General features: G+C 45.4%; 1 protein-coding gene across 13 annotated transcripts in view; it reads left to right on the forward strand.

Annotated features, from left to right (window-relative positions):
* SIPA1L1 (signal induced proliferation associated 1 like 1) overlaps positions 1 to 18745 on the forward strand; it is a 385273-nt gene that overhangs the window by 363402 nt on the left and 3126 nt on the right. For all 13 annotated transcript variants that reach the window (XM_064374995.1, XM_064374996.1, XM_064374998.1 and 10 more), the window contains 5 exons: positions 5389 to 5628; positions 6714 to 6879; positions 12107 to 12353; positions 15412 to 15558; positions 17406 to 17520. In XM_064374995.1, the coding sequence (XP_064231065.1) occupies positions 5389 to 5628; positions 6714 to 6879; positions 12107 to 12353; positions 15412 to 15558; positions 17406 to 17520 (915 nt within the window). The remainder of the gene's footprint in view (positions 1 to 5388; positions 5629 to 6713; positions 6880 to 12106; positions 12354 to 15411; positions 15559 to 17405; positions 17521 to 18745) is intronic.

Consider the following 18745-nt stretch of genomic DNA (forward strand, 5'->3'; position numbering starts at 1 on the left):
AAGATGGAAGAATTGCTCGAGCCCAGGAGGCTGAGGCTATGGTGAGCTATGATTGTACAACTGTGCTCCAGCCTGAGCAACAGAGCAAGACCCTGATTCAAAAACAAACAAAAAAAAAAATTAAGAAAATCATAGCCTTATTTTGTCTATTTTGGGACTTTATATAAATGGAATCATACTTATGTATTAATTTGTGTCCAGTGTCTTTAAGTCAACATTATGTTGCTAAGATTTATCCATGTGTTGCAGGTAACGTTAATTTATCTCCATTGCTATATTATATTGACACTGTGAGAATATAGCAGAACTCATCCATTCTGCTGTTGATGAACATTTGGATTGTTTCCAATTTGGGATATTCAGAATACTTTTTTTTCTTTTTCTTCTATTTATTTTTTTGAAACAGCACCTCATTTTGTCGCCCAGGCTGGAGCATAGTGGTGTGAACTTGGCTCACTGCAGCCTCAACCCCCTGAGCTCAAGCGATCCTCCTGCCTCAGCCCCCAAAGTAGCCGGGACTATAGGCACACACCACCACACCTGGCTAATTTCTTTATTTTTTCATAGAAACAGGGTTTCGCCATATTGCCCAGGCTGGTCTCGAACTCGAGCTCAAGTGATCCATCCACCTTGGCCTCTCAAAGTGCTAGGATTACAGGTGTGAGCCACTGCACCCAGCTGATATTAAGAATTCTCGTACATGTCCTTTGGTACACATACGTATGTGTTTCTTTTGAGTTTCTAGGAATACGATATCCACGTCATGAAATATACATATGTTCAACTTAGTAGAACCTCTGCAGTAGTTTTCCAAAGTGGTTGTAACAAGTAGCACTCCCACCTCCCACCAGCAGTGTATGAGATGAGAGCTCTAGTGCTTCACATCCTTTCTGGCACTTGATAGTATGTAAGTCTTTTTAATTTAGCCATTCTGATAGGTGTGTAGTGGTCCCTCATTGTGGTTTTAATTTGCATTTTCCTGGTAACTGATGATTTGAGCACCTGTGTTTATTGATCTCATCTCACTGCAACTTCTGCCTCCCAGGTTGAAGCGATCCTCCTGGCTAAGCCTTCTGAGTAGCTGGGACTACAGATGCTCACTACCACACCCAGCTATTTTTGTGTTTTTACTAGAGACAGGGTTTCACCATATTGGCCAGGCTGGTCTCAAACTACTGACCTCAAGTGATCTGCCCGCCTCAGCCCACAAAGTGCTGGGATTACAGGCGTGAGCCACCATGCCCGGCCTATCTGAGGACTTTTAAAATATCAGAATAGTTTTATATTTACAGAAAAGTTGCAAAGATAGAGTTCCCATAAACCATTCACTAGGTTTCTCCTGTTGGCATCATCTTACATTAGTGTAGTACATTTCTTGTAGCTGGAAAATCAATATTCCTTTAGCACTTTAAATATGTTGTCCCACACTTTGTGGGCCTGTAAGGTTTCCTCTGAGAAGCTTGCTGCCAGATGTATTAGAGCTCCTTTTTATGTTACTTGCTTCTTTTTTCTTGCTGCTTTTAGATATCCTTTCTTTATTCTTGACCTTTGAGAGTTTGATTAATAAATGCCTTGAAGTAGTCTTATTTGGGTTGAATCTTTTTGGAGTTCTGTGACCTTCTTGTACCTGGATATTTATATCTTTCTCTAGATTTGGAAAATTGCATTATTCTTTTGAATAAACTTTGTGCCACGATCTCTTTCTCTCTCTACATCCTCTCTAGGGCCAGTAACTCTTAGATTTACCCTTTTGACTAGACAGGCACGGTGGCTCACGCCTATAATCCTAGCATTTTGGGAGGCCAGGGTGGACAGATCACTTGAGGTCAGGAGTTCGAGACCAGCTTGGCCAACATGGTGAAACTTCATCTCTACTAAAAATACAAAAATTAGCCAGGCATGGTGGTGTGCGCCTGTAATCCCAGCTACTTGTGAGGCTGAAGCGGAAAACCCAGGAGTGAAGGTTGCAGTGAGCCAAGATTCTCCCACTGCACTCCAGCCTGGGTGACAGAATGAGATTCTGTTTCAAAAAAAAAAAAAAAAGATTTACCCTTTTGAGGCTGTTTTCTAAATCTTATAGGCATGTTTCATTCATTTTTTTTTCTTTTTTCTCCTCTATTTTTTTTTTTTTTTTTTTTTTTTTTTCAGATGGAGTCTTGCTCTGTCGCCGAGGCTGGAGAGCAGTGGCGCCATCTCGGCTCACTGCAGCCTCTGCCTCCCGGGTTCAAGCAACTCTCTGCCTCAGCCTCCCGAGTAGCTTACAGGCACCTGCCACCATGCCTGGCTAATTTTTATATTTTTAGTAGAGACAGGGTTTCATTATCTTGGCCTGGCTGTTCTTGAGCTCCTGACCTCATGATTCACCCACCTCAGCCTTCCAAAGTGCTGGGATTACAGGCGTGAGCCACCGCGCCTGGCCTGACTGTGTATTTTCATGTAGCCTCTTTTTGAGCTCACTAGTTCTTCCTTCTGCTTGATCACTTCTGCTGTTGAGAAACTGATATATTTTTCAGTTTGTCAATTGAATTTTTCAACTCTGGAAATTCTGCTTTATTTTTTGATTACTATTTCAATCTCTTTGTTAATTTTTGATAGAATTCGTAATTCCTTCTCTGTGGTATCTTGAAGTTTATTGAACTTTTTCTCAAGGACAGGCATTTTGAATTCTCTGTCTGAATTCTGTGTCACTCTCCGGTTGGTCACTGGTGCCTTTTTTGGTTCATTTGATGACGTTGTGTTTTCCTGGATGTTCTTGATGCCTGTGTACATTCATCAATGTCTGGGCATTGAAGAGTAAGGTATTTATTCCAGTCTTGGCAACCTGAACTTGTTTGTACCCGTCCTTCTGGAGAAGGCTTTCCACATATTCAGATGAGATTGTTGCGATATAAGCTTGTGGTGGCTGCAGATGTATCAGCACTAGGGAGCACCCTAAGCCTGGGAACGGTATGACTCTCACCAACTCCAAGACACACTGGCTTGATGGGCTTGGGCAAGATAGGGAGAATCTCTGGGTTGCTAGGCAGTCTTACTCTCTTCCCTCTCAGAAGGACCCTCTCTCTGTGCTGGGTTGCATGGAGTTGGACAAGGTGATTCAAGCACTCCCATAGCCACCCCAGCTGGCACTGCACAGGTTCAGACCTGAAGACAGCACAGTACTGGTCCTACCCAAGGCCCATGGTGACTACTGCCTGGCTATCACCAATGTTTACTTAAAGCCCGGGGGCCAATTAGCAGGTAGTGAATCCTCCTGGGTCTGGGTCTTTCCCCTCAGGGCACCAGACTCTCTTCTTGCCTTCTCTTCCAGACCCCTGGGTGGATCTGGAAAGCCATTCAGGAGCAAAGTTCTGGAATTGAGGGCTTCAGGATTCTTCCTGCTTTATTTGCCTGTGGCAGAGCTGCCACTCAGGTTTTAAGACCAAGTCCTCTGTGCTCTTTCCTCTCCTTTCCCCAAGTGGAAGGAGCCTCTCCCCAAGCTGCCCTGCCTGGAGTTGGAGGACTGGTGGTGCAGGCACTCCCTTTGCCACCACAGCTGGTGTCACACGGGGTCATGTGTACCCCAAGTCTACTTCCTCCTAGACCAGCGCAGTTCTGGGGCTTTGTTCAAGGACTGCAGTTCCTGTAGCCTGACTGCCACTTTTATTTATTCAGGACCCCAGGCCACCTTGGTCAACCGGTGGCAGAACCAGCTGGGACTCTGCTTCCTCCCACTCTGGTTGAGGATTCCCCTCTGGCCCAGAGCTGATCTAAATGCTCCGTCCATGGGTACCAGCAGAATTCTGCTCCGTGTTGTGCTGTGCTGTGACACGGCAGCAGTGAGTTCCAATGCAAAATCCCACACCCTCTTCCTCCCCAACGTGCACAGATTCTCTCTCCAAGCTGGTATGCCAGGGTGGGTGGGGGGGAAGTGGGCGTAGACGATGCAGGACCCTCTTTCCCACCCTCTTCAGTGCCTCTTTCCTTGATACGATGTGAAAAGCAGGTACTGTGATTGCATACCTGATTTTGGGTTCTTATGAAGGTGCTTCTTTGTGTGGATAGTTGTTCAATTTGGTGTTCCTGTGGAGGGCCAGTTGTTAGAGGGTTCTATTCAGCTGTCTTCCTCCCTAAGGGTTTCCCAAGCATCAATATTGATACAATATCATTAACTAAAGTCCATACTTTATTTAGGTCAGTACCCTTCATTTTTGACAAATGAAAGTGCCATTGAGGAATGCTTTGGGACCACATATTGTTAAATAAACCTCAAGTAAAAATAACTGAAAGTCCATTATAGTAAGAGTTAGCTGTCTTTAGTCTCACCTTATGCTGGAGAACTCAGAAAGACTCAAATAGTGTGGTCCTGTGAGACCACTGCGCAGGAAGTATGGAAATCCTACAATTAAAAGCCCTCCACCTTTAACTTAAGTTTTAGTCAACTAAAACTCTCATCCCTTATTTTGAAAATCCTGCCTTTTTCTGTTCTGGAACTCTTGAAACCCCTGAGTTTTGGACTCTTTAGTCATATAGACTTCAGTTTTGTAATCTTTTTTTGAGACAGAGTCTTGCTCTGTCACCCAGGCTGCAATGCAATGGGCACGATCTCTGCTTACCGCAACCTCCGCCTCCCAGGCTCAAGTGATTCTCCTGTCTCAGCCTCCCGAGTAGTTGGGATTACAGGCGCCCACCACCACAGTTGTCTAATTTTTGTACTTTTAGTAGAGACAGGGTTTCACCATGTTGGCCAGGCTGGTCTCGAACTCCTGACCTCAGGTGATCCACCCTCCTCAACCTCCCAAAGTGCTGGGATTACAGACATGAGCCTCCATGCCTGGACCTAGTTTTGTAATCTTTAACCAATGTTTGAAATATGTTGATGAGCAGCTTCTAGAGCTGATATAAACCTCAGCTACCATGGGGAGGGAGCGCTCATTGTACCCATTGGCCTTGGATGTGAGTCTGAAGAGCCATATCCCTGATTCAGTCTCCTCTCCCCTCCTCAGCTTGGTCCTAGAGAGCGTCACCACAATCCCTAGTTGTGAGAAAACCAAGACAGAGGCATGGAGATGACTAGACCTTTCACTTCTCTTTCTCCTGTCTCTTGCCACTGCTAAACTCCCCTGTGACAAATGTCAGTGGTGCCAATGTGTTTGAAGGTGTCCCTGATAGTCTTAACTATTTTTACTTTTTAACTTAAAGTGCAGACTAAGCCCTAGTGGCCATCTGTCATTTTGAGAGCAGACATTTAAATTATAGTGAGAAAGCCAGGAAGGCCAGCCAGCCATCACTGTTAATAGTTTATGAAAAATTCACTCCTGTTCAACCCAACCATCACCTGTGCCCTGAACAACACTTTTATAGCTGACATAATGGTCCTGATACACATGTCTTTGCTCTGCTTCTCCTCAGTACCATGAGCTCCCGACACTCTGCCAGCCCAGTGGTTTTCACCAGTGCCCGAAGTTCACCTAAAGAAGAGCTTCATCCAGCCGCCTCCTCGCAGCTCGCACCGTCCTTCTCCTCCTCCTCCTCCTCCTCCTCTGGTCCTAGAAGTTTTTACCCTCGCCAGGGCGCTACTAGCAAGTACCTAATTGGATGGAAAAAACCTGAAGGAACCATAAACTCTGTGGGATTTATGGACACGAGAAAGTAAGAGTTACTTTGCTTCCTTGCTGGTGACTTGCTTTTAACATGACAACAGAAAGTCTGGAGTGATCTCTTAACAACAAAAGAGGCCAGGCCAGGCCAGAGGGTTCGAGGAGTTGGTCTGTTGGTGGGATTATTTTTTTTCCTAAGTAAAATTTTCTTAAATTATTTCTCTGCCTCATTCCTTAGATAAGATCTGTTGCAAAATGTTAGGATTTGGGAATCTTACATCTCGAAAAGGGTGTGTTTGAAGGATACACTTGAGAATAATTGCCCCTCTAGTGCTAAGACCATACTAGTCCTCCCTTTGATTATATTAATCACAGCCTTCCCATGTAATTCTTAACTAGGCCAGTAGGCACCAGAGGGAATATTAGAAAGTGAGTGAGTACCCCTGAAAATAAAGGCCTTTTTGACAAGGTAGTACAGCAAAAAATTAAATGATTCAATTATTTTGTTTTTGTTTGTGCAGAGGTTGCATTTTGGATGTATACTCTGTGGTCTTTTAGTAAGTTTTTTTTTTTGTTTTTTTTTTTTTTGAGACGGAGTTTCGCTCTTGTTACCCAGGCTGGAGTGCAATGGTGCAATCTCGGCTCACCGCAACCTCCGCCTCCTGGGTTCAGGCAATTCTCCTGCCTCAGCCTCCTGAGTAGCTGGGATTACAGGCACGTGCCACCATGCCCAGCTAATTTTTTGTATTTTTAGTAGAGACGGGGTTTCACCATGTTGACCAGGGTGGTGTCGATCTCTTGACCTCGTGATCCACCCGCCTCGGCCTCCCAAAGTGCTGGGATTACAGGCGTGAGCCACCGCGCCTGGCCTCTTTTAGTAAGTTTGTTGGTAATTTTGGCTTAGTAAAACTAATAGCTTTATTTCAAAGAATGACTTATTCATCAGATTTTATTTTGTATTTCAAATTGGTTTTGTTTCTTCAGTAAGCAATTATATGAGTAGATTCTGATACAAACAGAAGTAATGATCTGTTTCTCCACATAATATTTCTCTATTGACTTACATCCTTTGGAGCCCATCGTGTCCGAGTCAACCTTGTTGACTTGGTATCTATCTTCTCTTCCCTTTCTTTCCAGGCGTCACCAGAGCGATGGCAACGAAATTGCCCATACCAGGCTGCGTGCCTCAACCAGAGACCTCCGGGCATCTCCTAAGCCAACCTCCAAGTCCACCATTGAAGAAGATCTAAAGAAACTGATCGACCTTGAAAGCCCAACTCCTGAATCACAGAAGAATTTTAAGGTACAAGACAGAGTTCAGGGTAGATAGCAATTAGAAACAAGCCAGACATGATGGGGCTGTTAACCATAGTCACACTTTCCAGAAGGTGTTCGTTACTACTGCTCTTCACTGAGTCTCACTGCATGCTATCATCCCATTTCCCTGATAACTAGTCCACAGTGTTTGACAGTGCTCTGTCCCTGCAGCCACGTGTCATTAGTCATGGTTTCTGTTAACCTGGTCCTAACCCTACAGCTGTTCATTCTTCTACTGTATCCTGCTCAGAGTGCATGATTCCCTAAACATCACTTAGGTGATACGGCTTCTTAGAAACTCTGCAGAGACGCCTGTGACTCCTGTGGAAAGCTAGAACTTTTTCCTTAAGGGCTTTAGTGTCTTCTTTCCAGAGACTCCTCCTCTTCTCAGAAATGGCCTCGTTTGCTAGTGACCGTGTCCAGCAAACCTACTGGCCCTACATGGTGTGCTCTTCACTCAGAGAAACTGCCTGCAGTAGTCACTCTCATCATCACACCCCAAAAGGAAATGCACAGCTGCTTCTTCAGTCCAGCAGTCTAAGTCTACCCGCACACCTTCAGAACGTTCCAGACTCCCCTGACTTCATACGGCCTTCTGTTTTACTCTCAGAATTCCAGACTGTAAATGTCTTCAGTCTCTAAAATTCAGTCTCTGTGTACCAAGTCCTGAATACCTGTCCAGCGTGTACGTTTGTGTGTCACCCAGGCCTATATGTGACCACATGGAAAAATTGGTGTACTCACCTCAGCTTGTAGGACCTTTAAAACTCACCTACGGCTGTCTTCTTTCTAGTCTTCTAAGTGTGGAGTCTCACACTCCTAGGGATTGGAATGGGTGTTTATTGAGCTGGACCTGAAGGTATGTCACTCTGAGTATAGGTATTTCTGTCTGAGGTTTTCTGGGTCTCCTGGCAGAAGGGACTGTACCCCCAGAAAGATCATGGCAGCAAACTTTGAAGTTTTCTGTTCTCTAGGTTCTTAGATGGATGATTTACAGTCTATTTGAAGAGACTAGAAAGCTTTAGGAAGAACTTTGAGGACTGAATTGATTGAAATGGAAGCTAGAAGCTAGAATATTTCCTAAACCACACACCAGCTTCAAACTGTGATCAGAGTGCAGGAGGCATGGCGGGCTGGAGCAGCTGTGTGGGGGTGTAGCCTTCAGGCTCTCCCAGCACCATGCTAGCGTGTGTGTGCGTATGCATGCATCTCCCAGATAGGCCAGATAAACCCCTAACCCAAAAAATCAACATTCCTGGGAACTGAATATACCCCCAAGGACCACTCTACGGTCTTGCTGAGAAATAAATGATTTATTAACATGGTTTATGTTAATAAATCATTGTACAGATGTAGCCATTCTTGATTTCTGTAATTTCTGTCTCATAAGCCAGCACTTAACAGTTCTGACTCATGATTCAGGGCACCAACGGTTTCCTTAGCAACCTCGTGAAAGATAGTGCTTGAAACTTCTTTCTTTATCCATCAGAACCCAAAAAGGTATATTAAAATGCTTAAGCACCAGTTTCAAAATAAAAATTATATCAGATGTTTCCTTTGAGGTTAAAGGAAAATAAAACCTGCCTTGAATGGAGTTTTTCTTCCAATTCCTAGTTTAATATTTTTGGCAAGAGGCAAGCTCAGAGCCTTCATTCTTTTGATTTACTTATGCAGTAGAAATAGTTGAAGGCAAATGTCTGATTTTGTCCTTATTCAAGGTCTTGGCTTTTATTTACAAAATGAATTACTTTAGCATTCCTATTTGAAACAGGAGTGTGCTTTCTTTATGTTGTGACTGTAATTACTGTGAGACTCTGTGAAGAAAGTGCTTCTGCTGGCTAAACCGTCACAGTGAGAAGGCTGTAAGCAGGAACTGGGAATGGGCTCAGGTTTTCTCTCTTCAGTTTCATCTTCTTTGAGCAGGTTTAGTTTCAGATGAGTTCAGCTTAGTAGCTCCTTTTGTCTTCTGAGAATCGTCATCTCAATGATGGAGGCTCTGCTGTGTCAGTAAGGCTGGCATGCCCTTGAGAGGTCTTCCAGGCCACTCCTGGCTCAAGGCTCCAAGCTGCTGCCTCAGGCTTCAGGGTACTAGGCATCGTGGCCAACTCTGGGCTATGACACTCCGAAGCCACTCATGTGCCATGCTGGTTTTCCTGGATAGCCAGTGCTACCTATGAGCTTTTGTCAGTATCGAGTGGCAGGGTCACTCCCAGGCTCATTTGCCAGCAGAGAATGGACCTCAAGAACAGTGGCAGAGCTGCAGCACTCTAAGAAACCTCACTGGCAAGCAGAGATGGGATAACCTTATTTTCCCCAAGGGTGGCATACAGTCTGACAAGTGAACAGACAGTAGTGCCAATGCTCTCGGGTATATACCAAAGGAAGAGGCTTCGTGTGGCTCCAGTATTTAGAAAGGGCTTCTTGTGAGTGCAGGTGACACATGTCACTAATAGCCAGGGGCACTGAAAAGAATGAGAGAAGAGGAGACTGGCATGAAGCAAAATGCCACCTCTCCAGGCCCTGTTCCTCAACTGTGAGATAGAGGACCAGAGGAGATCAGTGGTGCCCCACTAGTCTTAAAGCTCAGGAAGCCTTTTTGTTTTTTTAATCACACATGGAACCACATTATATAGAAACTCAGAAAGCAGAATTTCTCTTATGGGAGGGGCAGGATGGCCTGGACTTCTGGGTCCCACCTGAACCTCTCCCTAGCAGTGGCACTATAAGAAACCCTTAGGACTCCTTGGAGCACAAGTTAGAACCAACCCCCTTCCCGAATATCCTCTGAAATCCCTTCCAGGTCTGCCATCCCACCCCACTGTGATTCTTTCCCAAGGGCTGGCAGCACCGGGCCGCGCTCCTGGGTAACCACAGGCAAGGCAGGCAGGGGCTGCTCTTGGGAAGTGGATAGTTCTGCACACCTTTAAGACTGGAGTTGAAAAGGATGGGGCGAGGGGCCATTCCAGCATTCTTGGACAAGGCTGAGTCCTCCTACCTTTTAATGAGCAGCATGCCTCCAGGCGCATTGCTTCCTTTGCTTCCTGTCCTGCCTCCCTTCAGTGCAGGGTGTTTTAACTTCTCCTAAGACGTTTCTTTTGTCTGCTCAAAGGAACTCTTCAAGGTAGCTGTTCATGGCCTTGAAGCATATTAACATTTCCTAAAGAGGCTGAAACTAGAATTGGTGGAGGATTTCACACCTGTAAAACCATCAGGGTGGGGGTACTGGAAAAGGAAATCCCCTTACTAAAACCTGAGGTGCTGAAAACTGTTTAGCAGCAGTTTTTTCAATACAGGAATCTGAGCTCTGACCTGGTAGGCAGGAGCCTTATGTGATGGTCCTAGAACCTTGCAGGTGGAGATGTTTTTATTTGGTTTTATTTTTAATCTGGTTTTATTTTTTAAGAAAATTACAGTCAGCAAGCCGCATAATGGCTCTAATGCACACTTTTTTCCACAAAGAGAGAAGGGAAGTTGTCACTTTCATTCCAAGTTCTCTCAAAGCATTTAGCACAGCAATTTAGTTTTCTAGACAAGTACATATGTACCTTGGATTTAATTCATCATGAATCTTTTAAAGTGAACATAATTTTTACCCAATTGGTCACACCTTGGTTATATTCACAATGTGTTTGATTAATCATCTTTGGTGTTTATGCAGCAGCTGTGCTTACCACACTGAGGGTGGCTTGGACCTGATTCACTCCTGGCTCATTGAGTGGAAGCATGCTAGGCCCTGTCTATCCACTGTGGATTTCTGGGTCTGTAATGAGCCCACTAAATGGAGCATTTGCTAAATTGTTCTCTCTCCCTGTCCCTTCAGAGTGTCAGGGGAAGTCCCAGGGTGGCTTTCAGCCAGCAGGGACAGCCTCTTCACATCTTCACCTGCTCTCCACATTGTTTCCCCTATAGGGGCAGACGGTGGCCTCAGAGGAACTGAATAATGATAACTTTATTGTTCATGGGCCAAATGCTCTTTTACTCTTCAGGTTGCTGGATATTTAAATATTTGCTGTTCTTCAGTGCAAGGGATTCTCAGAAGCTTGCTATTTCCAGAAAAAAATCTCAAGTAAAATCAAATTTGGTCACAAAGGCAAAAGGTGTCAGTAAGAGATAGATCTATCTGGAACTATTTGTCATGTATAGATAAATATATAATTATTTGTCATTTATAAAGCAGACTTCCCTCTTTTTTATTTATTTATTCTTTTTTTGAGACAAGAGTCTCGCTCTGTCGCCCAGGCTGGAGTGCAATGGCGCGATCACAGCTCACTGCAACCTCCACCTCCCGGGTTCAGGCGATTCTCCTGCCTCAGCCTACCAAGTAGCTGGGATTACAGGTGCACACCACCGCAGCTGGGTAATTTTTGCATTTTTATTAGAGACAGGATTTCACCATGTTGGCCAGGCTGGTCTCGAACTCCTAACCTCAAGTGACCTGCCCACCTCAGCCTCCCAAAGTTCTGGGATTACAGGCATGAACCACTACCCTCAGCCTACCCTATTCTTAGGTCATGAATAGAAGTGCATCTTCAAAAAATAAATTTTCTCCTAAATTCGTGAAATGTATCTACCTTGATAGGTTCAGTTGGTGTGAGTTAGTAGTTAATCAAGTGCTACCTGCCATGTGAGTTAATGTATTTTGATGATCAAATACTCTTGTTGCCCAGCAAGCATGTTATCATCTTACAAGCTTGTTAGGATACCCTCCTGGCACTGTGGCTGTCTGTTCTCCCAGGGGCCATAACACCATTTCATCATGCCACGGACACCAGCCATTGTGCTCATTCCAGCATTTTGTTTAATCCTTGCGGTAATCCTGAGAGGTTTTGTTCCCGTTTTACAAATGAGGAATTAGGCTCAGAGAGATTGTATGATTTGGTCAAAGACACGGGATTCAAATAAAACTCACATCTGTCTGATCTTAAAAGTCTTGTTTTTAACCACATACAGTCTTGATAGGTCCACTTAATCACATACCTGAATCACATAGGGAGCACTGATAGACTGCAGGCAGCATGCCAGGCTATGAGGAATAATGACCAGGAACTCTTGGGTTAACTCCTTGTGGATGTAGAAATAGATGATGGCCCTGTAGCTGCCTTGCTGGTGGTGTGTCTGGAGCAGTAACTTGGTTATCGCACCCTCCCCCAACCTTGGTCTCAGGGATCTGAACCAGAAAATTGACTTTCTTTTGTTTCGATGCTGTTTTTCAGTTCCACGCACTCTCGTCTCCTCAGTCTCCTTTCCCCAGCACCCCCACCTCGCGGCGGGCCTTGCACAGAACACTGTCAGATGAGAGCATTTACAGTGGCCAAAGGGAGCACTTTTTCACCTCGAGGGCTTCACTTCTGGACCAAGCCTTGCCCAACGACGTCCTCTTCAGTAGCACGTACCCTTCTCTCCCCAAGTCTCTCCCGTTGAGGAGGCCTTCTTACACCTTAGGAATGAAGTCGTTGCATGGTAAGTGGTCTTTCAGCTGCAGCCTGGACAGCCCTGTTGATGATGGTCACTGTCCCCAGATGTGGCTGCCACTCGATGTGCTCAGAGAGGAGTCCTATATCCATGCTCAGATGGTCTTGGCACACCTGCCCCTTATTCGCCCTCTCTCCCCTGTAATCTCAGACCGCCATAGTCACCTGGGTTGCTTGCTAGAAATAACAAGAGTCCCGCACTGGACCCAAGACCCACTGAATTTGAATCTCCAAAAGAGTAGGCTGGGAATTGATACTCTTAGCAACCATGCCAGCTGCTGTTATGATTGAGCAAATTTGGCTAGCACTAGATTAGTTATTTCATAGAGTGTTGTATCCACTGCTTTCTGTAGCCACCATAAGAACCCAGACTTACCATTGTTCTTGGTCTTTCCCAGACTGTAAGGAAATTGCCTGTGGTGTCAAGCACTCATTTGTTGACTCATTTATTCATGCAGTGAGCCAGGCAAGCATTATGTAAGGAAAAGTCCTGTGGATAAGGGGTACCTCCATATTCTTGCACCTGGTCCACATATGTCTTGTTTGCTTTGTGACCCAACTAAATCCCAGTTTTATTATGGGCCATTTTCTGGGACTCTGGATTTAAATTTGGTCTTTCCTTTTGTCCTGTCTCTGTCCCACTCCATTCCAGGGCTCTATACATCCACTCACAGCTGTGGCCCAGCACAGCAGATGTCTGTCACGAACCGGTGTTCCTGATCATTTACCAAACGCACTGCTGTCACCCTGCCTCCCTTCTGTCCTTTTTCCTTTTGCAAGTTCTGCAGCTTTTATCTCTCTGGTGTCCATTCATACCCACATTTCTTTTCCTTCTGCTGCTTCTCTGGAACGGTATTTTCTTTACACCTCTTGCTTTCGCTGCCTTATTTTTGACCTCTCAGTCCATGCTCATGGATGTTCCTCCCCGTCTCCGCCCTGCTCACTGCTCAGCAGCACAGTCCCACCCATCCTGCTCATCCCTGGCAGGAATCATGCAAGGATCATGCTGGCTACCCCTGCTCCCTCCCCCATCTACCTGCAGCTTAAATCTGCGTTCTCTTTGCTCCAGGAAGTCACCTCCAATGAACCACGGTTGGCACATGAAATGACTACGTTTTACCATCAGACTCCAGAACAAGCCTTCTGGAAGTGACCTCCTGCCTTTAACCTTGTTCTCTCCCTCTCTCCCCGCATCGGGGTCACTCTTCCCTGAATTCCATTATTCCTACAATTTCCTGCCTTACTTTGATTGCTCTCGTATTCCCTGTACTTTTAATTTTACCTTTGCAGTGTAAAAACAGTAGCCCCTTTGTGAAGTCTTCTCTGCATGTGTCATGTCAGAGTAGGCCCTGAGTAGTAGAAGCCTATATTCTGAAAGAGCAGCCCAGAAATCTGCCTCCAACACGTGGTCATTGTCCAGACGAGGATTCCGGGGACCAAAGGCCCCATGTGAATCCACCGCTGAAGGAAGGAACAGGCAGCCCTCTCTGAGTCCCTTCCCATCACCTTTTCTTGTTTTCCTGAATGAGGCAGGAGCTGCAGTGATTTCACATCCTAACCAAGCAGTCCTCATTGGGCTGATCCCTCAGCCCTGACTTGCTTGGTGACTTCCACTGAACTGTGTTTGGGAGATGAGGAAGGGTGACTTCTTTTATCTCCCACATGGAAATTTGGACCCCAGAGATAAAAGGGCAGAAGGGTTGTGAGTGACACACAGAATTATCTGTTCCTCCTACTTACCCTTGGTGGGAGCACATTTAATTAAAACTGAACATTTAGTATTTTGCAGTATTTGTTAACTCCATTTACTCATAATTTTGCTAATTTTAAGCACAGTAACAACTAGCAGCTGTACTTCAGAGCAGTTTTTGTAATTTGAAAGGGAAAACAAGCACTTAATACACTAGCTTACTGGACTGTCTGAATACATGAGACTCTTTAACTCCTTGTAAACAGGTCTTTTTAGAGTCACTTAAATATTCTAGCTGAGCGTTTAGCTTTAGCTGTGTGTTTGCATGGATATGAGTGTTGCAGTCACCTTCCGAGGGTGCTCCCTCTTGTGGGGTGGTGTGCTCTGCCCTTGGTCCACCCAGCTTCTGCCCATTAAGGGCATTTCCATGTCATGAGCAACGCTCTCCCTGGCCCCCAGCAGCCCGCCCTTCCTATTGTCTGGCTGCACGAACCAGGTAGCAACTGCCTTTAGTGGCACAGGGTGGCTCACTGCCCAGTCCTCCCTGCTCCCTGCCCCAGGCTAAGCAGAGCTTAGTTGTTAAGATGTCAGTTTGTTGTTAACATTTGTTTAGTATTTGTATTCAACAAATTGTCCCCTTAGGAAGAGCTTGGGATGTTAGACTGCTGCAACCCAAAACTGATCCAAAGAATACCTCGTGAGGACCACATCCTTGGGAAAAATAATGCCAGTTCCATCCCTAAAATGAGCTTCCTGTCTTAGCTCTGTCTGTGTAACCCAGCACACTCACATACCCTGATTTGTCTCTCACACCCGCTTGGATACCTTTGACCATGAAACCCAGTGGGCTGCTCCTGAATAGTACACAGGGCAGGCATGGGCCATCTGTCCCTCACCACTCCCAGGCCAGATAAAAATAAGCCTTATTGTCCCCTCTAATGGGAAGAAACATCACTGGCCTGGCTCCAAATTCCAGCTCTCTGCTGAAGTAGGCCTCTTCTTCCCAGTCCAAATCCCTGAACTCTGTGTGGGAAAGCAGATGCCAGCGCTGCCCAGGCCCTGCTATGGACAGACCACTCACAAAAGCAGACTTAGTGCCTCAGTGAAAAACTAACTTTGCCATGACTCACTGCTGGAAGGGAGATGATGGGAGGTTGTAAGAAAATGAAGACAGACTAGAGGAGGCCCATGCGTATTTCAACTCAGCTTTCAAATGACCACTAACAGCTGGCTAAACTGGACATTGATGACAGTCACAAATGGCTTACAAATCTATTGTGGTAACAGGAAATAGGTGGGTTTTGAGTGGCTTTCCCACAGGCACGAGAAGCATTTTGTTGCTCCTCCCTTCCTGCAGGAGAGTTCTCGGCCTCAGACAGCTCCCTCACCGACATCCAGGAGACCCGCAGGCAGCCTATGCCCGACCCTGGCCTGATGCCCCTGCCTGATGCTGCTGCAGACTTGGATTGGTCCAACCTGGTAGATGCTGCCAAAGCCTATGAGGGTGAGTCCACTGAATCCAACAGGGCAGTCCAGGATCCTGCAGGGCCACCCTGTGGTGGGCTGGCGGAGTGAGCAGTCTCTGTCCACTCTGCTTCTCTGGACACACTCACAACATAGGTGCCTCACCAGACGAGCTACCAGTTACTGAGCACTCAGTAGGGACCAGACCCTAGGCTGGACACTTAGGCACATCTTATGTAGTCAGATGCCACCTGGTGTTTCCTCCACAGGATTCATAATATGAATGCCTCACCTCCTCTGTATATGGGAAGGGCAGCGGGTGGAGGAATCCCAGCTGTCCCTTGACTGAAAAGAACATGTATCCAGAGAGGGTCTTTCATCGCGTCGCAAAGACATTGTTGCTAAATGCACAGTCAGATACATCACAGTGCTTGTCCTGCTTGGCCCTGCGCCTATCCTGACAAATATGGGGCACCTCCTTCGCCCCTCTCCTTGTCTCTCCGCTTGCAGTAGCACGTTGTCTGTCAGCATTGTCTCTGCCAGCCTACCGGCCATGTGCTCGCTTTACACTGGTGGTTCTTAAATGCAGGTGCTCACACTGGTGATGATCTTGTCTATTGTCCTGAAAACACAAAAGTAGTGCAGTATATGTATGTTGACATAAAATTGTCAGCTGGGTATTTTTTTCTTTTCTTTTTTGACACCTATGTTAGAGCTTTTTTTTTAATGAAGACTTTTTTCTCAAGTTTAAAGATCTTTCTAAAATTTTTAGTTCTTTTTTTTTTTTTTTTGAGTCGAAGTTTCGCTCTTGTTACCCAGGCTGGAGTGCAATGGCGCAATCTCGGCTCACCACAACCTCCGCCTCCTGGGTTCAGGCAATTCTCCTGCCTCAGCCTCCTGAGTAGCTGGGATTACAGGCACACGCCACCATGCGCAGCTAATTTTTTGTATTTTTAGTAGAGACGGGGTTTCACCATGTTGACCAGGATGGTCTCGATCTCTTGACCTCGTGATCCACCTGCTTCGGCCTCCCAAAGTGCTGGGATTACAGGCGTGAGCCACTGCGCCTGGCCAAATTTTTATTTCTTAAAGATTCTTTACAAAATTATGATAGCAGGTGATTTTTCTTGCTTTTTTTTGTTGTTGTTGCTCTTAGTTGGGAGAATTGAAAATTGCTATTTAGTCAAGTTTTAATTTTGGGGGGAAATTTACCAGGCCACAGAATCTATCTAAGTCAGGCATCCATGGAGTGGTCAGCAGCGAAGCCTTTTACCTTCATGCTCTTTATTAAGCAGATGGAAATTCCCAGTTCTAACTTGATTTTTCAATGTGTTGGTCAATCTCCTTCCTATACAAATGGTAGAAGTTTTGGGTTTTAATGGGAGATTATTTTAAATTTGATTGTGTTTTCTTGGCTTAAATTTTAAGTTGATATGTTTGGGAACACAGGTGGTATGGATTTATGTTAAAGCCAACCAGAGTAGCCAGGAATCTTGTGGAAAACATACCTCAAGAAGTTTTAAGAAGCATAATACTAGCTCTCAAATGCATTTATATCATTGCTGAGTGGAAAGCTTTGGTCTGGAAATTTGGCACAAGGCCTGTTTCCAGAGAAACATTTCATAGAATGCTACTTTGATGAGCAGGGAAAATGGGGGACTAGAAATTAACTCACAAATGTTTTTTAAAGGGAAATTAAAATGCTGCGATCCTCTTATAGCTAAAACAGTCATATTTTTCCCTGTGAGGGTTGGGAAATAAGATTTCCAGTGCAGGATGCACTGGAAATACTAGACATGACTGCCCACTAGACCACTTGTTGACTTTGATAGATAGGACCCAGGGATGTGGTTCCATATACTAAATGGTTTCTTCTCTCCTTTCCAGTCCAGAGAGCCTCTTTTTTTGCTGCTAGTGATGAAAACCATCGCCCCTTGAGTGCTGCATCCAACAGTGATCAGCTGGAGGAACAGGCTCTGGCCCAGATGAAGCCTTACAGCAGGTTGGTCCCCCTTGCGACGGCAGTCTATATCATTGTGTGTACTTGTATATCTGCACCTTGTGTCACACCTGCCAGTGACTGCAGCTGTGAGGAGGGGAGATGGAAGCCACATGGAGGAGCTGAGGGAAGCTCATCATTGAAGGGCCAGACACTTTACATTTTAGTCAGAATGCTTTGTAACAAATACTGTAGACATAATTAACCTATTCTTGATGACTCATATGGCCATAATTATCAATATTCATTGTTTAATGCCATAATACATTTATGCCCCCATGGCCCGTTGGGTCAGGTAGGAGAGACCATTTACTGTAAGTGTCCCCACGCTCTGTGCTGTGTCGTCCTGCAGTCTGGGTTTTTGGACTCTTCCTCCTTGTCGCTGATGGTCATGCTTGTACATGCGCTTGCTGAGCCTTAGTGGCTCCCAGTGTGCTGCTTCACGTCTGTGTTTGGAAAGCTAAATCGCCAGGGTATGTTAAGATGGTATGGAAGAGGAAAAGTAGGCAATAACTGAGGTCCTGAGGGCTTTCTTCTGAGTCAGGAGCAGGGACTTTACAACTTCTATTTATGGAGAGACTGACTCTTTGAGGTTGCTGGATTTATGTATGCTAATTTATGTATGTTAAAGCATCCCATCAGTCAGGCGTGGAGCATTTAGTAAGCACTTCTTGTTGCATAATAATTTCATTCTTTTGAAATCTCTTCCCTTAAAACCTGTTGAGACTGGGCACTGTGGCTCATGCCTGTAATTTCACCACTTTGGGAAGCCAAGGTGGGTGGATTGCCTGACCTCAGGAGTTTGAAACCAGCCTAGCCAACATGCCAAAATGTCTCTACCAAAAACACATTACAGGTGTGGTGGTGCACACCTGTAGTCCCATCTACTCAGGAAGCCAAGGCATAAGAATCACTTGAACCCAGGAGGCGGAGGCAGAGGTTGCAGTGAGCCGAGATCATGCCACTGTACCCCAGCCTGGGTGACACAGCGTGACTGTCTCAAGAGAAAAAAAAAAAGAAAAAAAAAAACTTTCAAGGGTGATTAAAACTCCAGGTATCTATAAAACTTGGTCAGAAACGGACAAGAACAGGAAAGGCAATTGAAGTAAATGGCACAGATAAACTGTGGGGCTTGTGCTTGAGGACTTCCCTGAACAAGTCTGCAAGGAAGTGCTCTCAGCAAGAAGGCACAAGAGTAGTGGATCATTTGTTATGAGTGTAGGAGAGA

This window comes from Aotus nancymaae, unplaced genomic scaffold (assembly GCF_030222135.1).
Source record: "Aotus nancymaae isolate 86718 unplaced genomic scaffold, 86718_ANA_hifiasm-v0.15.2.pri h1tg000011l, whole genome shotgun sequence".
NCBI lineage: Eukaryota > Metazoa > Chordata > Mammalia > Primates > Aotidae > Aotus > Aotus nancymaae.